The 20,806-nt window shown below is 39.6% G+C and overlaps 1 protein-coding gene across 1 annotated transcript in view; it reads left to right on the top strand.

The window, feature by feature from the left end:
* Positions 1–20,806, top strand: part of ROBO2 (roundabout guidance receptor 2) — a 435,712-nt gene that overhangs the window by 277,416 nt on the left and 137,490 nt on the right. The window contains exons 3-4 of the mRNA XM_058822747.1: positions 13,124–13,281; positions 15,284–15,404. Coding sequence (XP_058678730.1) covers positions 13,124–13,281; positions 15,284–15,404 — 279 coding nt within the window. The remainder of the gene's footprint in view (positions 1–13,123; positions 13,282–15,283; positions 15,405–20,806) is intronic.

The following is a 20,806-nucleotide window of genomic DNA, read 5'->3' as shown; positions in this document are numbered from 1 at the left end:
AATTGAATTTACTGGGAAAAGGAAAGGGTTCATTAAGAGTTAATTATATAGTTTAAGAAGAAATATAACTCATTTTATGATGTCACTTTAACCATGAATTCAGCAGTAGATCTATACTTTATTAATAGGCATAAAAATGCCATTATTATATTGACATAAAAACATGGGTTTGCACACTACTGCTCGGGCTTCCAATGAAACTTTCTGTATTGAAATCCCTGGGTCAACTTTGTTCTTATCCAGTTCATTATTACATCTGAGGAGAAAAAATACCAAGCTTTGTATTGCTGGTTTGTAATTCCACCTACTATTTTTATAAACATCGTGAACAGGGAAAGCAAAGTTTAATGGATTTACTATTGCCAGTAGGATCTGAAGGCAGGTTCTGAATAAATGTCTTGGATTTATTATTTTAAAAAGGACTGGTAGGGATTTGAGTCCAAGCTACCAGCTCTCCTGACATGCCCAGTGTAACAGTGATGAATGGCTGCAGTCCAGGCTCCTGGATGCCCAGAAATCCCAGGTAAAATCCCACATAACAGCTCTAGGCTGCCTGCATTTAAATTCAAATGTATATTCAGGTGTTGTTGAGATCCTGCATGATGTGGATTTAAAGTGCTCATGTTCAGTAATTTCAGGTATTGATTGAATTTACTGCTTTGCCAAAGTTGTCATTTCTGTTTAGCTGTTTGACAAAGGAGAGAGGGTTGTAGCTCAGTGCCCCTAGATGTTTGATTAGGTTTGATTAGAAAAGAAGAGGAAGAAAAATCTTAAAATCTTAAGCACAGTATTAGTTTTGCTGATTTAGTATAGTCTTTTGTTCATAGGATAGCTCTGTGATCTACTATTTAAAAATAAATTATTTCATTGATGTCGCCACCTTTTAGTGGTGTGAGGTGTTGAAGACTTTGGTGAGTTGCAGTAAAATGTAAAACCTTTGAGGGGTTGATGTAAAACCTGCTCTTGAGGGGGATAGCACATTCCAGCCAGATGTCTCCCTGAAGGAGAAAAGCCATGAACTGTGGCCAGCAATTCGACCTGTAGCAGGAGTTCTGTCACTCCTGCTTGAGCCAGACCCAAAAGTGTCTCCCAAGTTTGGCAGTTCTGGTCTCTGAGCTTCACAATGTTAAGGTGAACCTGCAGACCCTCTCTAGAAGGATGATTCCTTGCAACAGAAGTCAGGGTACTGCTGGCATTTGAAAAGGAAGCCTGATTAGTACCTTGGATTGAGTAGGTGAAAGGAAGAGCAAAGAAGAACTCTTAAGCAGGTAATGAATTCTGGATATGAGGGAAAACCAAGTGCCACTTGGCATGCACATGAGCCACACAGTACTAGATTTCCATTTCTTTGCAGCAGAAGTGTTTAATCTCTTCTGAGTTGTTTCCAGCAGATCTGTCTGTTCCTAAGGAAGGAAGGAAGCACCTGTGAACAGAATTAAGTTGTAAAATCAGACGTGTAGCAGCTATTGACTGATCATTGTTTAGTGCCCCATGTCTTCTCCCACAAAAGTTCTCCTCTTTGTATGAATGTGAGCACAGGCAGGCATGTGGAATTCTGCAGAGAGAAACTGAAAATGTTCTACACCTACATCTGGAATTGTTCAGAAAAGGAGGAGCAGAGCTACAGAGGTCCTCCTCGAGGGAGAGTTTAATTCAATTTGCCTTAATTGAAGCTGCACAAGTGAACTACAGAATGTTTCCAGTTCTGCTGATCTCAGAGAAATCCCACAGCATTCACTGGTTATATGAGCTATTGCATTTTATATATTCCTTTTTCTAAATTCCTTAGTCTAAATAAGGGGAAGCATATTGCATAGTTTAACAACATATTTTCCTTGCTGGAAAATCTGCTTTAAGTAGTACTATTCTCTCCTGGCCACTTATTTCCTCTGCTTCTGTCATTCTCTCAGTTGTTTATGAATCTGGGCTGTGAACTGGGTCAGTAGAGTGATCTGGGTTAAAGATCCTCAGCAACAGGAGTTGTTGCTTTTTTTTTTCCCCTTTCCTAATTGGCATGGAAGGAAATGTTTGTAGTATTTGGCCTAAAGTCTATCCCAGGTGAATACTGTGGTGGAGGCTAAAAACTCCCTCCATCCAATCCTGTCGAGTCTGATAATCTAATCTGCCTCTTTCAATATTGTGCTTTGCCTATCATATGGTGCTTGAATATTTTATCTAGTTGGTATAGCCTCTTGCTTTCCAGTGCAATCAAAGAATGACAGTTTCTCTATAAATGTACACAGATTAGCTAGTTTGTGGAAACTACAGACCCAGGTACTGTGTGTGTCTAGTTAAAATCCATGCTAAGGAGGGAAACGAGTGACTTAAATGTGCTGGGAGGTTTCTGTTTAACATTTTAAACAGAAACCTGCTTTAAATGTGAAACCTGTTTAACATTTAGTTGTGGAATATTGCCTGAGCTAGAACAGAGTCTTTGTTACACTTGCAGTCGGAAGGGAGGTAAGAGGAAGAGGATAGATTGTAAAATGGATTTTGTATTCTAAAGTGGGATTAACAGAGGTCTGTCAGACCCTTCAGAGGAATGTGAGCCCTTCCTAGGAAGGGCTCCTCCAGCTGTTGAGTAACTTAAAGGCTGTTTCACAGGCATATCTCAGCTTGCTCTCTTGCTGCTTTCCTGCTGTGGGGTACACAGTTGTGGTGTGCTCTTTGTCAGTTTTCTCTTATTTTAAAGGAGTCAGCAGGTCTGTGGTTATCCTGATTTTCTCTTGTACTGAACTGCCAGAGGAATATTCAGCACCAAGGGTTTATAAGGATCTTTGGCATGTGGGGTCTTTATTTTATTACTCTACTTTCTTGTACTCATAGTTTATTTTTATTGTGTAAATTTTGTTGTAGATGAAGTAGTACTTTGGGACAGTGATATTAGTTAAAAAAAAAAGGGGAAAAAAAGTTTCACATTTACTGCAATCCCAGCTATTATGCTGCTGTATTTTCAAGAGTGTGTCTGAGTCTAAGCCCTCAGCTGAAGGTCATTTGCAATCTCAGGCACAGCACAGGGTGGCTGGAGCTGGACATGCACTTTCTGGTTTCTCTCTGGGTGCTTAAGCTCCCCTTTCAAAATTGTTGCTTCAGGCTATTACAGTTGGCCTTTGCTTCTGCTTCTTTAATTTTTTTTTCTTTTCTTTCCTCTTGCATGGTGTCTTGAATAATAATGAGGGAAATGTGAACTCTTGCATTCTTTTTTTACTTTTGAAAATAAGTGGGAGAGTAAGTGGAATATTTCCTATTGTATTGGAGTAATTCCTTGTACTGTTTGAACAGATCAAAACTGCAAAAAGTTACTGGTAAATTACACTAGTTTCTGCTTTGTTTTGAATAAAATCTGAAAACTGAGGCTTTCTTTTCATGTTTAGACCATAGAAAACTACTGTTTTTTCTAGATGTTTGTGGATTATTTCTAGTTGATAATGTGTTGACAGAACTGAAATTACTTCATCCTAAGAGCACTTTATAATGTAGATTCTACATATCACATTGCTCCTTCTGTTTTTAGAGCTCTGGAAACTTTAAATTTATTATGCAGAATGATACAATAATAATTGACAGATAAATTCTTTAGCATTTGTCAAGATAATACAGAAAACATGTCCTCTAACTTTTTTTTGTCCATTCTTAAATTTCAAAAATTTTGAAATTCCTTTTTTGAAGGAAGAATCCAATGACAAAGCTTCAAAAATGACCCTAACATAGGAAAAAGTTTTTATTGTGTTAAGAGGTGACAGAGTGGATGCTCTAAGGAACAGTTTCTCTAGGCCATGCATCCCTACTTCTTTAATTTATTGAATGTTATTAAATAATATTGAATTACAATAATAAGTAGTGATATATCTAGACAAGTGATAGAGGAATTTTAAGAGGTGGGGCTTTGTCGTAAATTCTTTCAGAGGGGGCCATGTGACGGTGTTCACAGGGGTCTGAGGATGAGGGAAGAGATGAGGATCTGACTCCATGGTTCAGAAGGCTTGATTTATTATTTTATTATATATATTATATTAAAATTATACTAAAAGAATAGAAGAAAGGATTTCATCAGAAGGCTAGCTAAGAATAGAAAAAGAAAGCATTAATAACAAAGGCTTGTGGCTTGCACAGAGTCTGAGCCAGCTGACTGTGATTGGCCATTAATTAGAAACAACCACATGAGACCAATCCCAGATGCACCTGTTGCATTCCACAGCAGCAGATAAACATTGTTTACATTTTGTTCCTGAGGCCTCCTCAGCTTCTCAGGAGGACAAATCCTAAGGACAGAATTTTTCATAAAAGATGTCTGTGACAGTGCCTGGACATGCTGACTGGACATGCCTCAGTAACAGCCATGTGAGCACATTTTGTGCTTTTCCAGTTTTCATTCTGTATTTGCTGGGACAAATTCTATAAAAAGTGGAAACCATTGAGCCTTTCAGAAGGTTGGTGACTGAAGGTCAGATCCAGAAGGAGATGCTGCTGCTGAGCCTGTGTGCTGTGACATGCCTGTTTGTGGGACAGAGCACATGAGGCCAGCCAGCCTTATGGAGCCTGTTGAAATGGCATCTGGCAAGCACCTCAAAATTGACATGGGGACAGTTTGCAGGATGGGCAGGGAAGTATTTGAGGAGCAGCAGGCAGCTCCCACTGGTGTTGTGTACCAGCTGTGGGCACATCTCACGCTCCATGTGTGATGAAGTGTGGCTGCACAGTCCCCTCGTGATGGAGTTACAAAAGCTTATTGAGGAATACATGCCTTGCTATGTCTGCTCAAATATCTCATTTCCAATCCTGACTTCTGAAGAGAGCAGCACAAAAAAAAATAATTCCTGTTCACAAAAAATTGAGTAGATGAGTTTCAGCTTATAATGAAAAGATAGAGACCATGGTTGGGCCTGGGGAAATGGAGGATGGATGGAGGAGGATTCCTGTATTGGGCAATGGCCTATTTTGTTTGATGCTTTGCCTAATGTGTCTGAAGTATAGCAGTAATGTGGCAGTGCCCCCTGCCAAGATGGGAAAGCATCCCAGCTGTTGTGTATGTGTTGTGCATGTGTACACAAGAAGTTTATTAGAGGCTATTCACACTTCAGTGGAGCTCTGAGATTGCAGTCTGTATTATATTGGCTAAATGAAGCATGTAACATTCTATATTTCTCATAGAAGAAATATTCATTCATTTGTATTCATTTTCATGATTCTCAGCTGCTCTTATTCCTTTGTTTTACTGAGGGCACATGTGCATTTTAGGTGTTTTGGCTGGGCTGGAACTGGAAGCTCAGGGGACTGATGGAGTTGAAGTGGTTGTAGGAGGACCAGCTTCAGTTTGGAGACAGAAAAAAATGCAATTGGTCAATGTCTCAAACTCTAGGTAACTTTCATTAGGTTGAGCTAATGAAGTGCTACAGGTACCTGGCAGTGCAACTTTTGTACTCACAACAGCAAACCTGAATGTTAATATACCGTACTTTCTGAACCTCACTAATTAAATCTGCCCTTTCTGGGGAGTCTTTCTGCTGCACACACAGACTCAAAATGTACAGTGCAGTTTTATATGTGCTCTTCTCAACCACATGGTGAAAATCTCCTACCAGAGTTTTGTTTGTATATCAGTAACATCTGAGGTTTTCTGAATGACGGTGCTTTTGAAAATTTTTATGTATTTATAATTCCTTTAAGTTTCTTTTTTTTTGATTGGTTGACAACCAAAGTCAAATGGGCAAAGTCCAAACTATCCTTTTATAACAGTAGCCTAGGACATTGTGGAGGATTTCTGCTTTTCCTAAATCTTCCCTACTGTGTTGTTGTTGGGAGGGAAGCATCATTGATGGGATTTTGAGTCTCTAGTGCTTTTGGTGAAACTTGTCCCATATTCCTGCTGTAAAGAAGACATTCTGACATAAAAGTGACAGAAAAAGTGTCAGTTCAAATTTCATCTGGTGTTTCCTAAAGTTGTGTTTGCTTCCACAGCTGATATTCACATAAGTTGCTAAAAAAATAAATAATTTTTTTTGCGTAGGTAGTGCCCATGATTTTCTGAATATGTAGTCCATTAAAAGTGAAGATCATGTAAAAGCTATCTTCAGATCTGAGATAAACTACTAAATGTCTGATCCTTGTTAAATTTTAAGACTTACAGCAGACCATGCACTTTTTAAAAGTTTCTTGCCTATAATTATGGTAGCAGTTCTTCTAGAAAAGCCTCTGAACTTTAAGCAAGTAGTTGGGCTTTCAGTTTCAGTGAAATAAAACTCCTAGTAATGTGCCTCTTGTTCACATTAGCAATCTGTGCAGTGCATTCATCAAGACTGATTATGCTTTAAGAATAAGAAAAAAGAAATCTGTTCTGTATCCTAGGGAAAATTTTTCAACGTATTACGTTGTATAGCTTTAGATTTCTGAAATTACTTCAATGTGGTCTTCAGGATATTTGCATTCATAAAGAATACTTGGTTATGCTTATTGCTTCCCTTTGCCTTTCTTGACTGTCAAAACACAGTGATGCTTTTGAAGATTTATAGCAGATGGGTAATGAGATTGCTGACTGTTAACTGCAGCATTCAGAATTTGCTGGTGGAAGGAGGTGGGAGTTTAAAAAAGAGGGAGAAGGTTACCGGGGATTCATTGCAAGGAAGACAGGTGATAGAACTTTGTTTTCAATCAGGAGGCTTAAACATAAATATGTTATGTTCTAAATTAGAAAATTCTCCTCCCTTCATGTGATCTAGTAGTCATATAAAGTCTTTCAGGAAAAAAAAATTATAGAGGTGTCAGATTGCATTCAAGTGATCATAGTGAATCACAAGAAAGGCAAGGAGATTATACAATTTTGCAGTAAGTATATTCAGGCTATGTTGCATATGCCTAATTCAGCCAAATAGCAGCCTTTAAAAAATCAGAAAGAAATCATAAACTAAAGTCTGCAATAACTATCACTTGTGTACCTGTGTAAAAAGGGAAAATAGGTCAGCAGTGTCCTTAACTGGGCTAGAAAGATTTCAAAGTCTGACTCCTGGCAGTGTGTGCTGTAAATAAGAAAGGAAAAACTTGGACTTCTTTTCTGACCTTTATAAAGTCAGCTAGTTGGGGTACACCTCAGAGTACAATTATGAGGAGAGGCAAAAAGCCAGCTATCTCCTACTGATTCCATTTGGAATGTCTCCATCTCTTCACCCACCTCAACACTGTAATTCTCTGTTCACCTCATTTAATATATTCTGTCTTTAGAAGCAACACTTTTACATCTAAATATTAATGTTCATCATAATATTTTGTATGTCTATATCTGTGTATATGAACCATTAGAAGTTGTAGAGGATGTGTCAGGGTTTTCTCCACATTTTTGTCTTTACTGAGGCCTACAAAGTTACCCTGATCTGTAAGTACTGGTTAAGCACATGAAATACTGAGTGAGAAAAAGGGACGAAGCCAAAGAAAATTGCTGAATTGGCAAGGAAAAAGATTCTTCTTTTGTTCCTTGATGCAGGTGTCTCTGTGCTGGTCATTACTTTGATTTCTAGGAACCTTACGAATCAAACATTGTTGAAGCTGCTAGACTCTTTGAAAATATCCTAACGCTCTGAAAATCATTCTCATGGACTTGGGATGTCATTTCACTGAACATATTTGAATCATGGTGTATTAACTAACATTTGTGTCTGTTAGGCAGTATCAGTATCAGGAGATAGGCAGATGATGGGAAAAACAGGAGGAGAAAATGTATAGCTTCTTATAATATAGGTTTTTAGAGGTGGCAGCTTTTTCATAGCTGCACCTTTTTCCTCTGCACATGCAGAGGGAGCTCAAGAACTCCCTGAGAGTCTTGCCTACGACTATTACCAAGGTTGGGTGTTTTTTGTTACATTTTTTCTTGCAAAATGAGGCAGAGACAGCTGCTGAAACAAAGAGGTTGGGCAGCAGCATCCTCAAACAAAGTGTGTTATTATTCTTCACAAGGGAAGTTGTCTGTGACCCCTTGTTTTTTTTTTTTTTCCTTTCACCCTGTTTCAGCAGGTAGTGCTAGCTTGCTCAGGGACCATTTCAGCAGATCATACACATTAGTCAAGATCTAAAATACCTCCCTGCACCATATGCTACCTAAAGTATAATAATCCTTTAATCTGTCCACTGCATGACATCTGGGCAGTTATTTGACTTAATAACTCATGTCGATTGTTCATATCAGTATGTATCAGAGGGGGGAAGTGCCAAAGCAGTGGTGGAGAGATGAGGATTTAGGAAAATGCCTGTGGGGAAGTGCCTTGGAGCAGGAGAGACCTACCTGTGGTGTGGCAGGTGACCAAACCATCACTGATGTGGCTGTGTAAAATCTTTTTATGAGAATAACATAATTCTGAGATAAGCACAAAACAGGACAGGAGGGGGAAGATGAGCTGCCAGGACCCAAGTTACAGAAGCGCATTAATATTTACTCGATATCTCTTTATACCCTCTAGTCAGCACAACAGATGTAGCTGTGTTTTAAGACATTATAATTCATTGAAAAGGGCAACAAAGATACTCTTTCCCTCCCTCCTGTTCCCGGCAATTTCAGATGTTCACCATGCACACAGAGGGGGAGGAGGTAGAGAGACAAGCGCTGGTGGGAGAAGAATGCAATTATCCCAAAGCCTCCTGACGGGCATCCACTTCTTCCTTCCAGCTTAGCTGCTCTGACCACAGGCTGGGGGCTCGTGGGACATGGACCTGATTGAAAAAGTGGAAGCAGACAGATGGTTATTTGTAATCATCATGTAAATGTAAATCCTATAAAAATGTTTTCTTTCTAAGGGCCTAAAAGCTGGAAAGAAGGATTAAGGCATGGATATCTAGCCTAGAATAATTTTGACCCCGCCACCTTCCCTCCTACCCCATAAACATCGTGCCTTTATCTCCACTTCCTTTAAACAAATTGCTGGAACCTCAGCTGAGGAAATTAATTCAGTTTCCATGTAATTCCCTGTGTTTATGAGCCTCAGTTTGACTGAGGCCTGGATTTGGGCCTGAGCTGGCAGGTGCTGGTTAGCAGCTGCCTTGGGAGCAGGGACTTCTTTCTGCTCCTTCCCCTCATCTCTCGCTCCGGCAGGTGCATGTCCGTGTGTTTATCCCCTTGCTGGATGTGCTCCCTTTCCCTGGTTACAATCCTGGCTACCTGGAAATGGCTGTGCAGGGCTTTGCTTGCCTTAAAGACAGCCATGACTGCTTGCAGCCATCTCTCTTGTTTGAGCAGCATCAGCTTGTTTGAGCCACAAAGAGACCGATCAAACTTTAATTAACTTTTGTCCGCAGCGCCGTTGTAGGCTCTGTGCAGGCTTTAGCTGCTCTTTGCAGCTCTCCTGTCCCTTGGTGCCTTTCCAGACAGTGGGGCTCAGCCATCTGGAAGCTTTTGCCCTTGCAAGGTTTTGCCTTTTGAAACGTGAGGGTGTTTGTGCTGCTGTTGGGCTGGTGGGGGGAGCAGCCCCTGAGGTACGGCTGTGCTGCACTCCCAGGGCTGGGGGGCCATCTTCCCCTTTGACACCCCTTGTTTAGTCATAAAATAGGAGAAAAGTTTGGCCTGGAGGGGTCTTAAAGATCACCCAGTACCCCATGGGCAGGGACACCTTTCCTAGACCAGGTTTCTCAGAGATCCACCCAGGCTGGCCTTGAACATTTCCAGGGATCGGACATCCAGAACGTTTTTGGGCCTCGCTGCCCTCACAGCAAAGAATGTGAGGCAACACCCAAAAATATAGGGGACACTCCCATGCAAGCACCAAAATTGGAATAAAGCAAAGCAAGAACATCCAACAAAAAATGAGGAAGAGGCAGGGACACCTTTCCTAGACCAGGTTGCTCAGAGATCCACCCAGACTGGCCTTGGACATTTCCAGGGATGGCGCATCCAGAATTTCTTTGGGCCTCGCCACCCTCACAGTAAAGAATGTGAGGTAACACCCAAAAATATAGGGAAACACCCATGCAAGCACCAAAATTGGAATAAAGCAAAGCAAGAACATCCAAGAAAGAATGAGGAAGAGGAGGCTGATGGCAACATGGTGCTGCTTGTGTTCAATTTATAAAGCACTAGTGTTTGTGCCCTGCCAAAAGGGCCCTGAGGAGGGCTGGCTTCTCAGGTGAACAAAAGCCTTGTGCCTGTGTGGGGAGAGGGTCTTCTCAGGCACACTAATAGTCATTTGGAACTACCTAGCAATTGTCGATAATTGGCTGACGAATATTCTGCAGCTCTCAATCAGTTTTCTGTTTTCACAGATGGTTGTACCATTAGGTGTGGTGAGTGCACCAAGATGTGCTGCAGCTTTTCCATTTACTGTGCTAGTACATGCGAACTCAGCTCCCAGCTGATGGTTCTTCCTTCTGTGGCTTCCTGTGCCACTCCAGGAGAATAGCCAAGCTCACCAGCTCATGCTCTGCCCTCCTCTTCCCTGCTCCCTCTCTCTTGGGGTGGTATTTGGATGTTCTGAGGTGATTGGGCTGATCAGATTAATGTCTGTGCTTGATTTCATTGTTGTTAGATTACATTAAAATACTGAATCACAGGAATGTCTGCCTTTGCTCTTTACCTTGTTTTTCTCTCTGCTTTTATTCTTCTTTTTGCCTTCCTTTACCTGGCTTTTTCTTTTTTTGTTTCCCTAAAGTTAGTCTTCCCCCTCTTCCTCTCAGAGTTATTTTCTCACTTTAATTTATATTTCATGCATTTTTCTCTTATCTTTGCCTTTCTGTCACTGCTTTTTTTTTCCCCCTCTTTCTTTTTTCTCCAACCTTTTTTTTTCCCTCCAAAATACAGAATGCTTTAGATGGAAATGGTGAGATATACCTATTCAAGATTCAGGTATGTGCTGAGGTACAGAGCAAGATTAAGAAAAGCTTGTAGCATCAATTTTGTCTTCTATTCAAGCCAGTTTCGCAGTGCGGCTTTGGGTAAAGGAATGTGATAAAATCAAATCACCTCTTAGCCTCATATTTTGAGGCTGATTGGAGCCTTACACAGTTGCTGGGATGATTCAGAGAAAGTTAATGTAATTTGCTGTGTATCACTGCAAGAAACTGTGTTTGTCAGGTTCATACAGCAGTGTGAAATGTTCAAGGAAAATGCTTTCCTTAATATTGCTGCCAGCACTTAGGAGTCAGGAATATAAAGCCATTATGTGGTAGGATCTGCTGATTTTTCTGGGGATTTTCCACTAATGGATTTGCACTGAAGTTCTGTAATTACATGTAGAACAAAGCCAATAAAAATAATATTTATTTTGTGTGTAATAATAGTAACAGAAATTTATTTTTATCTATTTACCATTTTACAAACGTGAGCATCGGATTGTCTAGAAGTACTTTTTCTTCCTGTGTATCATGGGGATCACAGAGACATATGAAGCTGCTTTCCTAAAAAAACCACAATTTTTTAAGACTTTTTTCTGGTTCTTTCGCTGACATTCCCATGATATTGACTTTCTTGGCTTTCCAAAGTATTGTACTGCCAATAGTCAGCAGCCCATGATCTTTATCATACAATTCTGTGCTGTGCATTGCATGAGTTACTTCTTCCACTTGATCTTGAAGTTGTAGAAATTCAATTTCTGCCAATTTGATTATTGTGAATCAGAAGGTTTGGATTTTTCAGAAATATTTGGGGATTGAGGTTTTTGTTGTCTGTTGGGTGTGTCACCTCAGAAGACTACAGTTCTTGCCAGAGATGCATTTGTTGCCAGCTGCCTCCTGTCACTTTTATTTTATGCTTCAAGAGCGAGACCTAAATAGTCACTCTTTGTGTGTGTGTGTTAGAAAAGGAATTAACTTCCAATTAATTCCCTCCTTCCTCTGGGATCTACCTATGTATCCCAAAATGGAGAACAATAAAAAGTTACCTCCGTGTCATTTCGAGTGCCAGATACATACAGCCCACTCACCTCAGACTATTCAGAGACCAATTCTTCTATGTATTAATCATATTTTTCTTCTGGCTTATTACAGAAGAGAAAAATATTCAGTTCCAAGTGTTAAAATGGGGCACGTTTTATTAACATTGAAAGCAGTAAATTATCTCTGCTTATGAAATGAGACTGAGCAATTTCTGCTGAACTCTTCCTGACTTGCCCCTTCACTAGGATACAGTGTTTTCTAATTTCTCAGAGGGCCCTGGTTCCATTAAGGGCGAGAACTGTTTTAAAGCTGTAATGAAAGCCATGCTTAGCTGAAATTCAAGGAGGGGCAATGCCCTAAATTCTATTTCAGTAGCTCATCTAGAGCTATTTTCAGTTTTATGTTTATAAGAATGTCAATTAACCTAGAGACTAGGACACACACGGAAGAATAAGGATGAAGTGGATGTCATTCTAACACACTGAAGCCAGCTAGTTGGACCTAATCCTTTACAGAAGCTTGATTTACATAAGAAGCCAGTCTGTGTAGCCTAATTTAGTTCTCAAACAGCTTGGTGATTTAAATGCTCTTTCTTTTCAATGTAGTAGGATAGGGCTGGTCAAGGTGGCAGAAATATTAGAACTAAAAATATAGAAGGAAGAAATAAATATGCTGGAAGTGTATTACTATCAGTTTTATTTCTCTTGACACCTTTCAGAACTGGTGACCATTTTAGCATCCATGTGCCAGAAATACAATAGTAACAGTAATAATGGCAATGCCCTTGGCCAAGGTGTAACTCTGCAGTTCAGTATTAATTCTGTCCCTTTGTTACCTTGTGCTGGAATCGGAGACCCACAGAAGGCAGATATTCAGCAGGTTGTTTTCTGTCGTGAAAAGTACTCAACTCCCAACCTACAGAACTGCTTTTCTAATGATGGAAAGTGATCCTGTCAAACTTAAGAGGAGTAATGGGTGCTACACATCTTTGTAACTTAAATACAGAGCAGTGTTCTTATCTGGAAGAAAAAAAAAGGAAAACAAAAGGCAAATTTCCTGTGTGCGAAGTCTGACTCCAATGGACAAAAAGGCATATCTTCCCAGCTTCATTTTTGAGATCTTTTACAGTCAATATAAGAAGAAGCAAAGTCATCCAGTAATAATGGTTGAGACTTGTTTGTTTAATACTATGTGTTTCTACATTCTTTTTCCTCCACTTACAATGCCATCACTTCTGTTAATTATTTTTTCCCCCCTTTTCCTTCCTTTATTGCTGCAGTGCTGCGGGATGACTTCCGGCAGAACCCGACGGATGTGGTGGTGGCAGCGGGGGAGCCTGCGATCCTGGAGTGCCAGCCGCCCCGGGGGCACCCCGAGCCCACCATCTACTGGAAGAAGGACAAAGTCCGCATTGACGACAGGGAGGAGCGCATCAGTGTGAGTACAGCTCGGGGGGCTCCTCATCTGGGTGCAGCAGAACTTAGACGGCCTTACAGCCTTGCCCATGGAAATTGGTCGTTGTTCTCAGCAGTTTGCCTCTCTGAACTTGCCCAAATGAGGGGGGCAGGCTGTTTGCTGTTCCTAGTCTGGCTCTCCAGCTTGAGCTTCTTTGAGGCTTGGTTTGTAAATCCAGTGTGATGGAGGTCTGTTAGAGCTGGAGATTCAGCCATAGAAGGTGCTCAGTTAGATGAAGGACTTAGTGCATGTCTTTGACCAGTTTGGTTTTACCTTTTCTACATCTCATTTCTCCAAACGGAGAATATCAGAGAGGTGTTTATAAGTAAATTCAGTCAAGTCTATGAGGTGCACTGTGACTGTGTTCGCAGGGGTCTTTGGATGAGAGAAGAGACGAGGATCTGATTCCATGTTTCAGAAGGCTTGATTTCTTATTTTATGATATATATTACAGTAAAACTATACTAAAAGAATAGAAGAATGGTTTCATCAGAAGGCTAGCTAAGAATAGAAAAAGAAAGAATGATAACAAAAGCTTCTGTCTCAGAGTCTGAGCCAGTTCACTGTGATTGGCCATTAATTAGAAACAACCACGTAAGACCAATCACAGATCCACCTGTTGCATTCTACAGTAGCAGATAACCATTGTTTACATTTTGTTCCTGAAGCCTCTCAGCTTCTCAGGAGAAAAAATCCTAAGGAAAGGATTTTTCATAAAAGATGTCTGGGACAGGGCACAAATAATCTCTGGGAGAAAACCCAACATCTTAAAATTATACCAGTGATTTTATAGTTATTGCAGTAATTTGGATGTGTCTAAATGTAGGTTGAAGTCATACTCTAAAGAATTACGGTTCCTGAAAAGGAATAAATGTTGAGCAAATGAGTAACACTGGTTGAGTTCTGTGGCCGTTCATTTCTTGTACTGTATGAAAAAGGATCCAGCAGAAATATTGAACTTATCAAGTGATTAGACATAAATCATGGCCCATGCAATCAAATCAGATAAATTAAGGGGTTGAGAACATGCTTCATTCCTAATTTTTAAATGCTTAGCTTTTCACCATTAATATTTCTTCAATAAAGTTTTATGTTGTATGGAATGATTCAGTGCTGACCTTATTCAACATGGAAGTACTATCAGGAAGCTTTTTAGTGGCTCTGGATCCCTAAGGAATTATTCCAAGCCAAAGAATCTGAGCTGTTGCTGTTTGTGAACCAGGCTCTCTGTGCTAGGGTCTACTCAAGAGTAGAAGAGCAAAGAGTGGCAGAGAGCTGGCTGTCATCTCCTGACTCTCAAGTTTCTTCAGTTAAATCCCTAGCTTATTTTGAAGAATCCCATTGTCTAACCTTTGACACTTTGACACTGTGACTTCACAAGCCACAATTTTTATTTTATTTCTTTCATCTATCCTGCTCTTTCTCTCTGTAAGCACCCTTTATAGCCAAGAAAATATGAACTGTTAGGTGAATTCCCAGTTTGGGCCAGATTCAGTCCATTTGCCTCAACAAAAAGAAAATGTGCCTTTGTTAGTGATCAAGGAAACTGCTCAGACACCAGTAAAATAAAATTATCTGAATAAAACTAAGTCAGATTGCCTTGGTTTTTCAGAGAGATGTCAAGAGTGCTTTACATATTACCATGCAAGAAATAAAAGTACTCTGTGCTGCCAAGAGACAGCAAGAAATGTAATCTTTGAAATGTAAAGAATCTAATGAAAGCCAAAGGAACAAGATCAAACACAGTTGAAATTTGTTGCAAATTGAAATTAGTCAGTGGGATAAACATAGAACAGCTTCAAGATATTTAAATATATAAGTATATAATTTTAAAACTATACATATATTTACAAACAAAAGTTTAGAATGTCTTGGTTGTCGAACTTGGCTCCCAAGAAGGTAGCACTTTTTCTGATGTATTTTGTTTACCTGAAGCTACCTGTATTTCGTTTAACCTGAAGTTCTATTCCTTGATTTGAAACAGATCCGTGGTGGGAAGCTGATGATCTCCAACACCAGAAAAAGTGATGCAGGGATGTACACGTGTGTGGGAACCAACATGGTGGGGGAGCGTGACAGCGACCCTGCAGAGCTGACTGTCTTTGGTAAGGACATTGCTGCTTTCATTGCTTTTGCCCTGCAAACGTGTTGGCTGAATTACCCTGGGTGGCTCCTCAAAACACAAGACAAAGCAAGGTTAACTAAACACACCAGTACTGCTCAAGATGCACTTCACAGCTTCAGAAGGAGACCAGGTTTTAAAAGCTGCAGTTTATAATGATGGAGCTGTGGTGGCTCAAGATTTTCCTTCTAAGCACATAGTTTCAGTGTGATTGGAGGTCCACAGTGGTGTGCATAACCAGAGATGTTATTGCAGGACAGTGCTCTCCCTCACAAAGTGGCCAAATGTAATTAAGCTACTTCTAATACAGTTGACAATGCCTGCTTACCAGAGATTTAGACCAGGATTGCCTATTTAAATAATTCCATCTTCCTGAGGGGTTGTGAAATCAAACCTTTGTAGGAAAGCACAAAAAAACCCCACACTTGATCAGTAAAACATCATTAGAGACAATTCCAAAACCAAATTTTTGAATATATAGCAGTAACTATTAGCATTCATTTTTAAGACGACCTGAAACAGCTTTTCCTTCTGTAAGCCAGGACAGCATTTAGATTTTTGGTGCTGCTGTATGAATTAAAAATGAATAAGCTTCCTGTGTGAAAGAGCTTTTAGACCTGATGGGCAAGGCAAGAAGTTGGTTGTTAGGAGCTCTTGGACCATAGTTAGGGTCCAGAGCAAGAACAGACTAATAACCCAACCTAGAGCTGGATCCATCCTGCTAACAACTGGATAAGAAGCAAAGCCACAAAATCATGCTGAGGTACATCCTACAGTCATGGGTTTGTAGGAATTAGTCAAGAGGTTCTAAGCAAACAAAGGAAAATCAATAAGGAAAAAACCCTCGCTGCTAAGGAAAACATGTCTGTGCTGACAAAAGAGAGAGAAATAATGTTAATGTTCCATCCTGCTGCACCTCTTTGATACAGTACTGGAATTCCAAACAAGACCTTTTGTAACCCCAGAGAGATGTTTAATAGAAATCCTGAGGTCCTTTGTGAAGCAGATGCTCGAGAGGTTTTTCACCTTCTGTCTAAGATGGTGCACTGGAAAACCCAGTCACTGATATTGCCACCTCTGAGTTTGCATGTATGTGCAATTCAACATTTTTTTATCCACTTGAAAAGAATATATATATATTATGTGATTCACAAAAGGCATAGAAAGATTTTTGCTAGAAAGATCCACAAATTTATGAGAATATGCAGCTTTCCAGCTTTTCTGAAGTGAAAAGGTTTCCACCCCAACTGGTTTGTTGTGGATTCATGGCAACATGTGGCTTTTAAAGGCAGAACTATTATACCTTGCCAAAAAACACCCCAGAGAAAGGATCCCTGTCAAATTATTATGCCCTTTGCAGCCAATCTGTTAGAGTTGTAGCTTTATACAGATGCAAAAGAGACATGACATATCTCCTTCATCAGTTTAAGTACTGCTAATCTCTGGTAATACTCCCTGTGGATAGCAAGCAGATTGCAGTCCTAAACTACAAAGCCTTAAGAAATCCTTAAGAAAATAATTTGTTAAAAAGCACTGAACTGTAGGAATGAAAACTGAAATGTGCATGTAATTTCATATCCTGCAGAGCTATGAAGCATATTAGGTTCGTCTTGATATGTAAAATAATACATAACCAATTACAATATTCTGATTTTTTTTACAGGGTATAATCATAGCAATCAACTTGCAAAAATACAATCTAAAACTATTTGGTGAATACCAAACAAAATCAGCAATAAATGAAATTAGATATTTTAATCCTTCTTAATTGCGTTAGACTACCTGAGGAAAATTGTATTTGAAATTCCCTACTGCAGTATCTTCCTGTCTACATTTTTCCTTCTCTCTGGGTATTCCCAGACAGCTCCCCACCTTCCTTTCTGCTGTGCAAGGATGGCATGCAGGAGGTGCTCAGGTTATGGCCTGCTGTCTCACAAGGTGCTTTGGCTGCCCCGTGCCCATTTCCTGGGCACCTCCTGGCCCCGAAACTCTGTGCTGGTCCACTGGGCTTGTGTAACATCATGTCCAGGCTAGTCCTGGTCCTCTCCATACCAAAGGAGGGGACTTGCCCATGCTATCCAGCAGTTACATTCCATTCCTGGGCTCCAGGCAGCAGCCCATGTGTGAGCAGGGATGTGCACAGAGACTGGAGAGCATTATCCATGATGTTTCCAGGAAGCAATGTATCTACTGGACAGTCCAACGACTCCAAGCACTCAATAAATCCAATAAATCCAACGACTCTGGGAAACATCAGACTGGCTCTGCATGTTTAAATTGGCTTCACTGAACACAGGCAAAACCACCAGGATTGTATGTTAGGTCCACAGCCTTCCTCTAATATGACTCACAGGTCTGAGGAACATGGGAATACTGCAAATGTTGATGAAAAATATACTAGAAACACTTATATGCAGTTCATGTGCCAAACTTTAACTGCTTTGAAGATATTTGAAAATGGACAATAAAAACAAGGAGATCTTGACTGAATGACTTGGAGAATTTTAATAGGGGACTGGCAAGCCTATAGCTGGTGCTGATTCTGGAAAGGAATGTATATTAATTATGTCTTCATTCCTTTCCCAAATAACAACCCTCCAAACCCTTTCCACAGTGTGAAGGGAGCCTTAGTAAACATATTATGTAGGAAAAGGAGCTGTTCATACTAGCTCTCTCTTTCCAGAAACCATCTACTTGTTACTTTGGGCTTTGTAAGTTTTTCTGTAATACCTGAAGTTAACTTCTGCATGTGACTTGTGACAGATCTCTGGCTCCCTGTACAGTAAATTTAGCTTGAGGCATTGCCTCTGGAAAAACTGAGTCAGTGTGGTGGGAACTGGTGGCCCAAGAGGAACAGCATGGAAGCCTAGACTGAAAGATTACACTTTTCTTGAGTTTAAAGACAGTAAAATAAAATGGGTCATAAGAACCTTGGGAAGCAGTAGGGGGAGAAAATAAATTTTTCCCATGTGCAGAATATGTCCACTTGGCTAGGTACCCATTCAATAACCTTTACTGACAGATAGTTATGAATAATACATGTAGAACTTTCACTTTTTTCCCCTAAGTTTATCTGCATAGGAAACATTGTTTTCAACATTCAGGCACTCTTAACAGTAAACTGGTAGTGTCTCTGCAGATTGCATTAGTTTTGTTCCCAAGTCTTGATTCTTCTATTAGCAGAAAATTGGCAAGTTTTCATAGTAAAATACCATAAGGATCATAAAAGCAGTGCTATCCAAAACTGTGTTTTGAATACTGACCAAGATGCCCTACATTTTGTTTGTCTTCTTTTTCAAGCATTACTGCTAGTTTTTGCCTTTATGAGGCTCCAAGTTGTAATCTTGGAGCAAAGCAGAAAGACAGGGTCTGTCACAGTCTTAAGTTGCACTTTAAAGGAAGTTAATAACCTCAGTCCTAATAATCACAAAAAGAGGCAGCGTGGGACTTGATTATGGCGTGCACACTATTCTGGAGGCCAATTTCCGAAGTGTAGTGATACAAATTAGGTTGCATTGCTTGTGTTTGGGCTCGTAGCCCTTGGCTGAACAGAATTAAAGCAAGATGCAAAACAGAAACAGTTTAATTCCAATTTGTATGAAAGCTTTGTTTGTAAATGCATAATATGGAGCCAGAAATCAAATAAAGAAGGAATTACTCTTTATGATAACCTTTATCATTTTGTCATGCTACTTCACCATTCTGAGGTAAGTGTTCAAGTTAACTGTTTCATGTTCTTTTATTTCCCTTTGCACTTAAAATGGCAATGTTTGAAGAGAATGTACAAAGGTATATCTTGTATATTGATTCTCAAGCTCAGTGAAATCAATGAAAGCCTTAGTCTATCAACTTCAAGAGGCTGGCATCAAGCAGTGGAAAAAGATCTATTTAGAAGAGCCTCAAAAGAATATAAAGCATAAGTAAGAAGAGTAAAAAAATATCTTTAAAAGATGTGTCAATTTGGACATATTAAAGATTGTTTTGGATGAATCTTTGATTTTATCTTTGGTATCTGAACCTTTTTTCAGCTAATAAGGTCCTGTGGGATGAAGAGGTATTCTTGTCTGATGCTTGAGGAAGTATTTGTGTTTGATGTTCTGTAGATATTGTCAGGCTGAAAGAGAAACCCTAGTTTTAGAAAAAGAATGACTATGATGACATGGTGTTAGAAGAAAAAAATCCCCAAAATCCCTTTAATGAAGACACCGTGCCCCGTTTTACTTTTTTGACCTCTGCCTATATGGAAGACCTTAGCAGAGTCTTGACCCATTGTATCCTGGAAAGCTTTCTCAGGCACATGGAAAAATCTTCCAAAACCAGATATACATTCATAGGTCAAGACAGAGAAATCAGCAGTGGGTATTTTGTCCTTCAGATCAAATCTCCTCCTGATTTTCTTTAAATCCCTGTATTTTCCACTTGCAGTCTACCTGTGGCAGTTTGCAAAAAGCCATTTTAGCTTTAGATTATTTGTTATCCACAGATACCAAGAAGTTGTTATAGAATAACAATACAGCTCTGAAAAAAGTCTCTGATTTGGTCCCCAAAGTGTGTATGTAACAGTCAGTAAAAACTGTAATAATATGATTGTAGATATATATAAAAGAAGAAAACCACTAGCAACTGAAAACATTAATTTTACTGCATTTGCCTCTTATTGGTGTTCCATGCCTTTACTGTGCAAGCTCATCATGCCTTGGGTGCTGCTTAGAGTGTAGGAGTTTGTGATGTCTACACAAGTGCCTATTTCTCAAATGAAAAAGGGAATAATGTAGATAGAATAATGCCTATAGATATAAAACCACCTTCTTTTGCAGTTTTCTTTTCATTTATTTGGGCAGCATAGGTAAATTTAGTGAGGTCATAATATCCTGACTTCTTCCACTTGTTCTTTTTTTGGCAGAGAGCTTTACTTCATCCAGATCACATTGCATTTAATGAAATATCTATGCTATTGACAGCATTCTGAAGTGAAACTTACTTCCAACCATCTAATGTTTCCCTTTTTTTCCCTTTTGAATCAGAATGCTAAAGTGCAAACAGCTTTTAAATGTAACTATTTGCTATTAAATCCTTCTCCAAAGCCTTTTAATTTGTGTTCTAATGTTCTTTTTAGAGCACAAACACATTTTAAGAAAATGTTGCCTTCTATTCAGCAAAGAGAGAGAAAACAAGAGCAATTCTAAATCAGATTGAGGCTCTACATTATGAAGACCATCAAATCCTTCACTCTAGCAGTTGCCTCAGCAGAGAAAATATATTAAGGTAGTTAGGATCATTTTAATTAGATTGAGGCCCCATATATGGCTGTCTAACTTTTTGAGGAACAGGAAAAGGGCAATAATACATCTGAAGGTCATCTGAGTCTCTCTAATAGACTGTGAT

This window comes from Ammospiza caudacuta, chromosome 2 (assembly GCF_027887145.1).
Source record: "Ammospiza caudacuta isolate bAmmCau1 chromosome 2, bAmmCau1.pri, whole genome shotgun sequence".
In the NCBI taxonomy this organism is placed as follows: Eukaryota; Metazoa; Chordata; class Aves; order Passeriformes; family Passerellidae; genus Ammospiza; species Ammospiza caudacuta.
The sequence above is the reverse complement of the archived record's forward strand: the minus strand, read 5'-3'. Positions and strand labels throughout refer to the sequence as shown.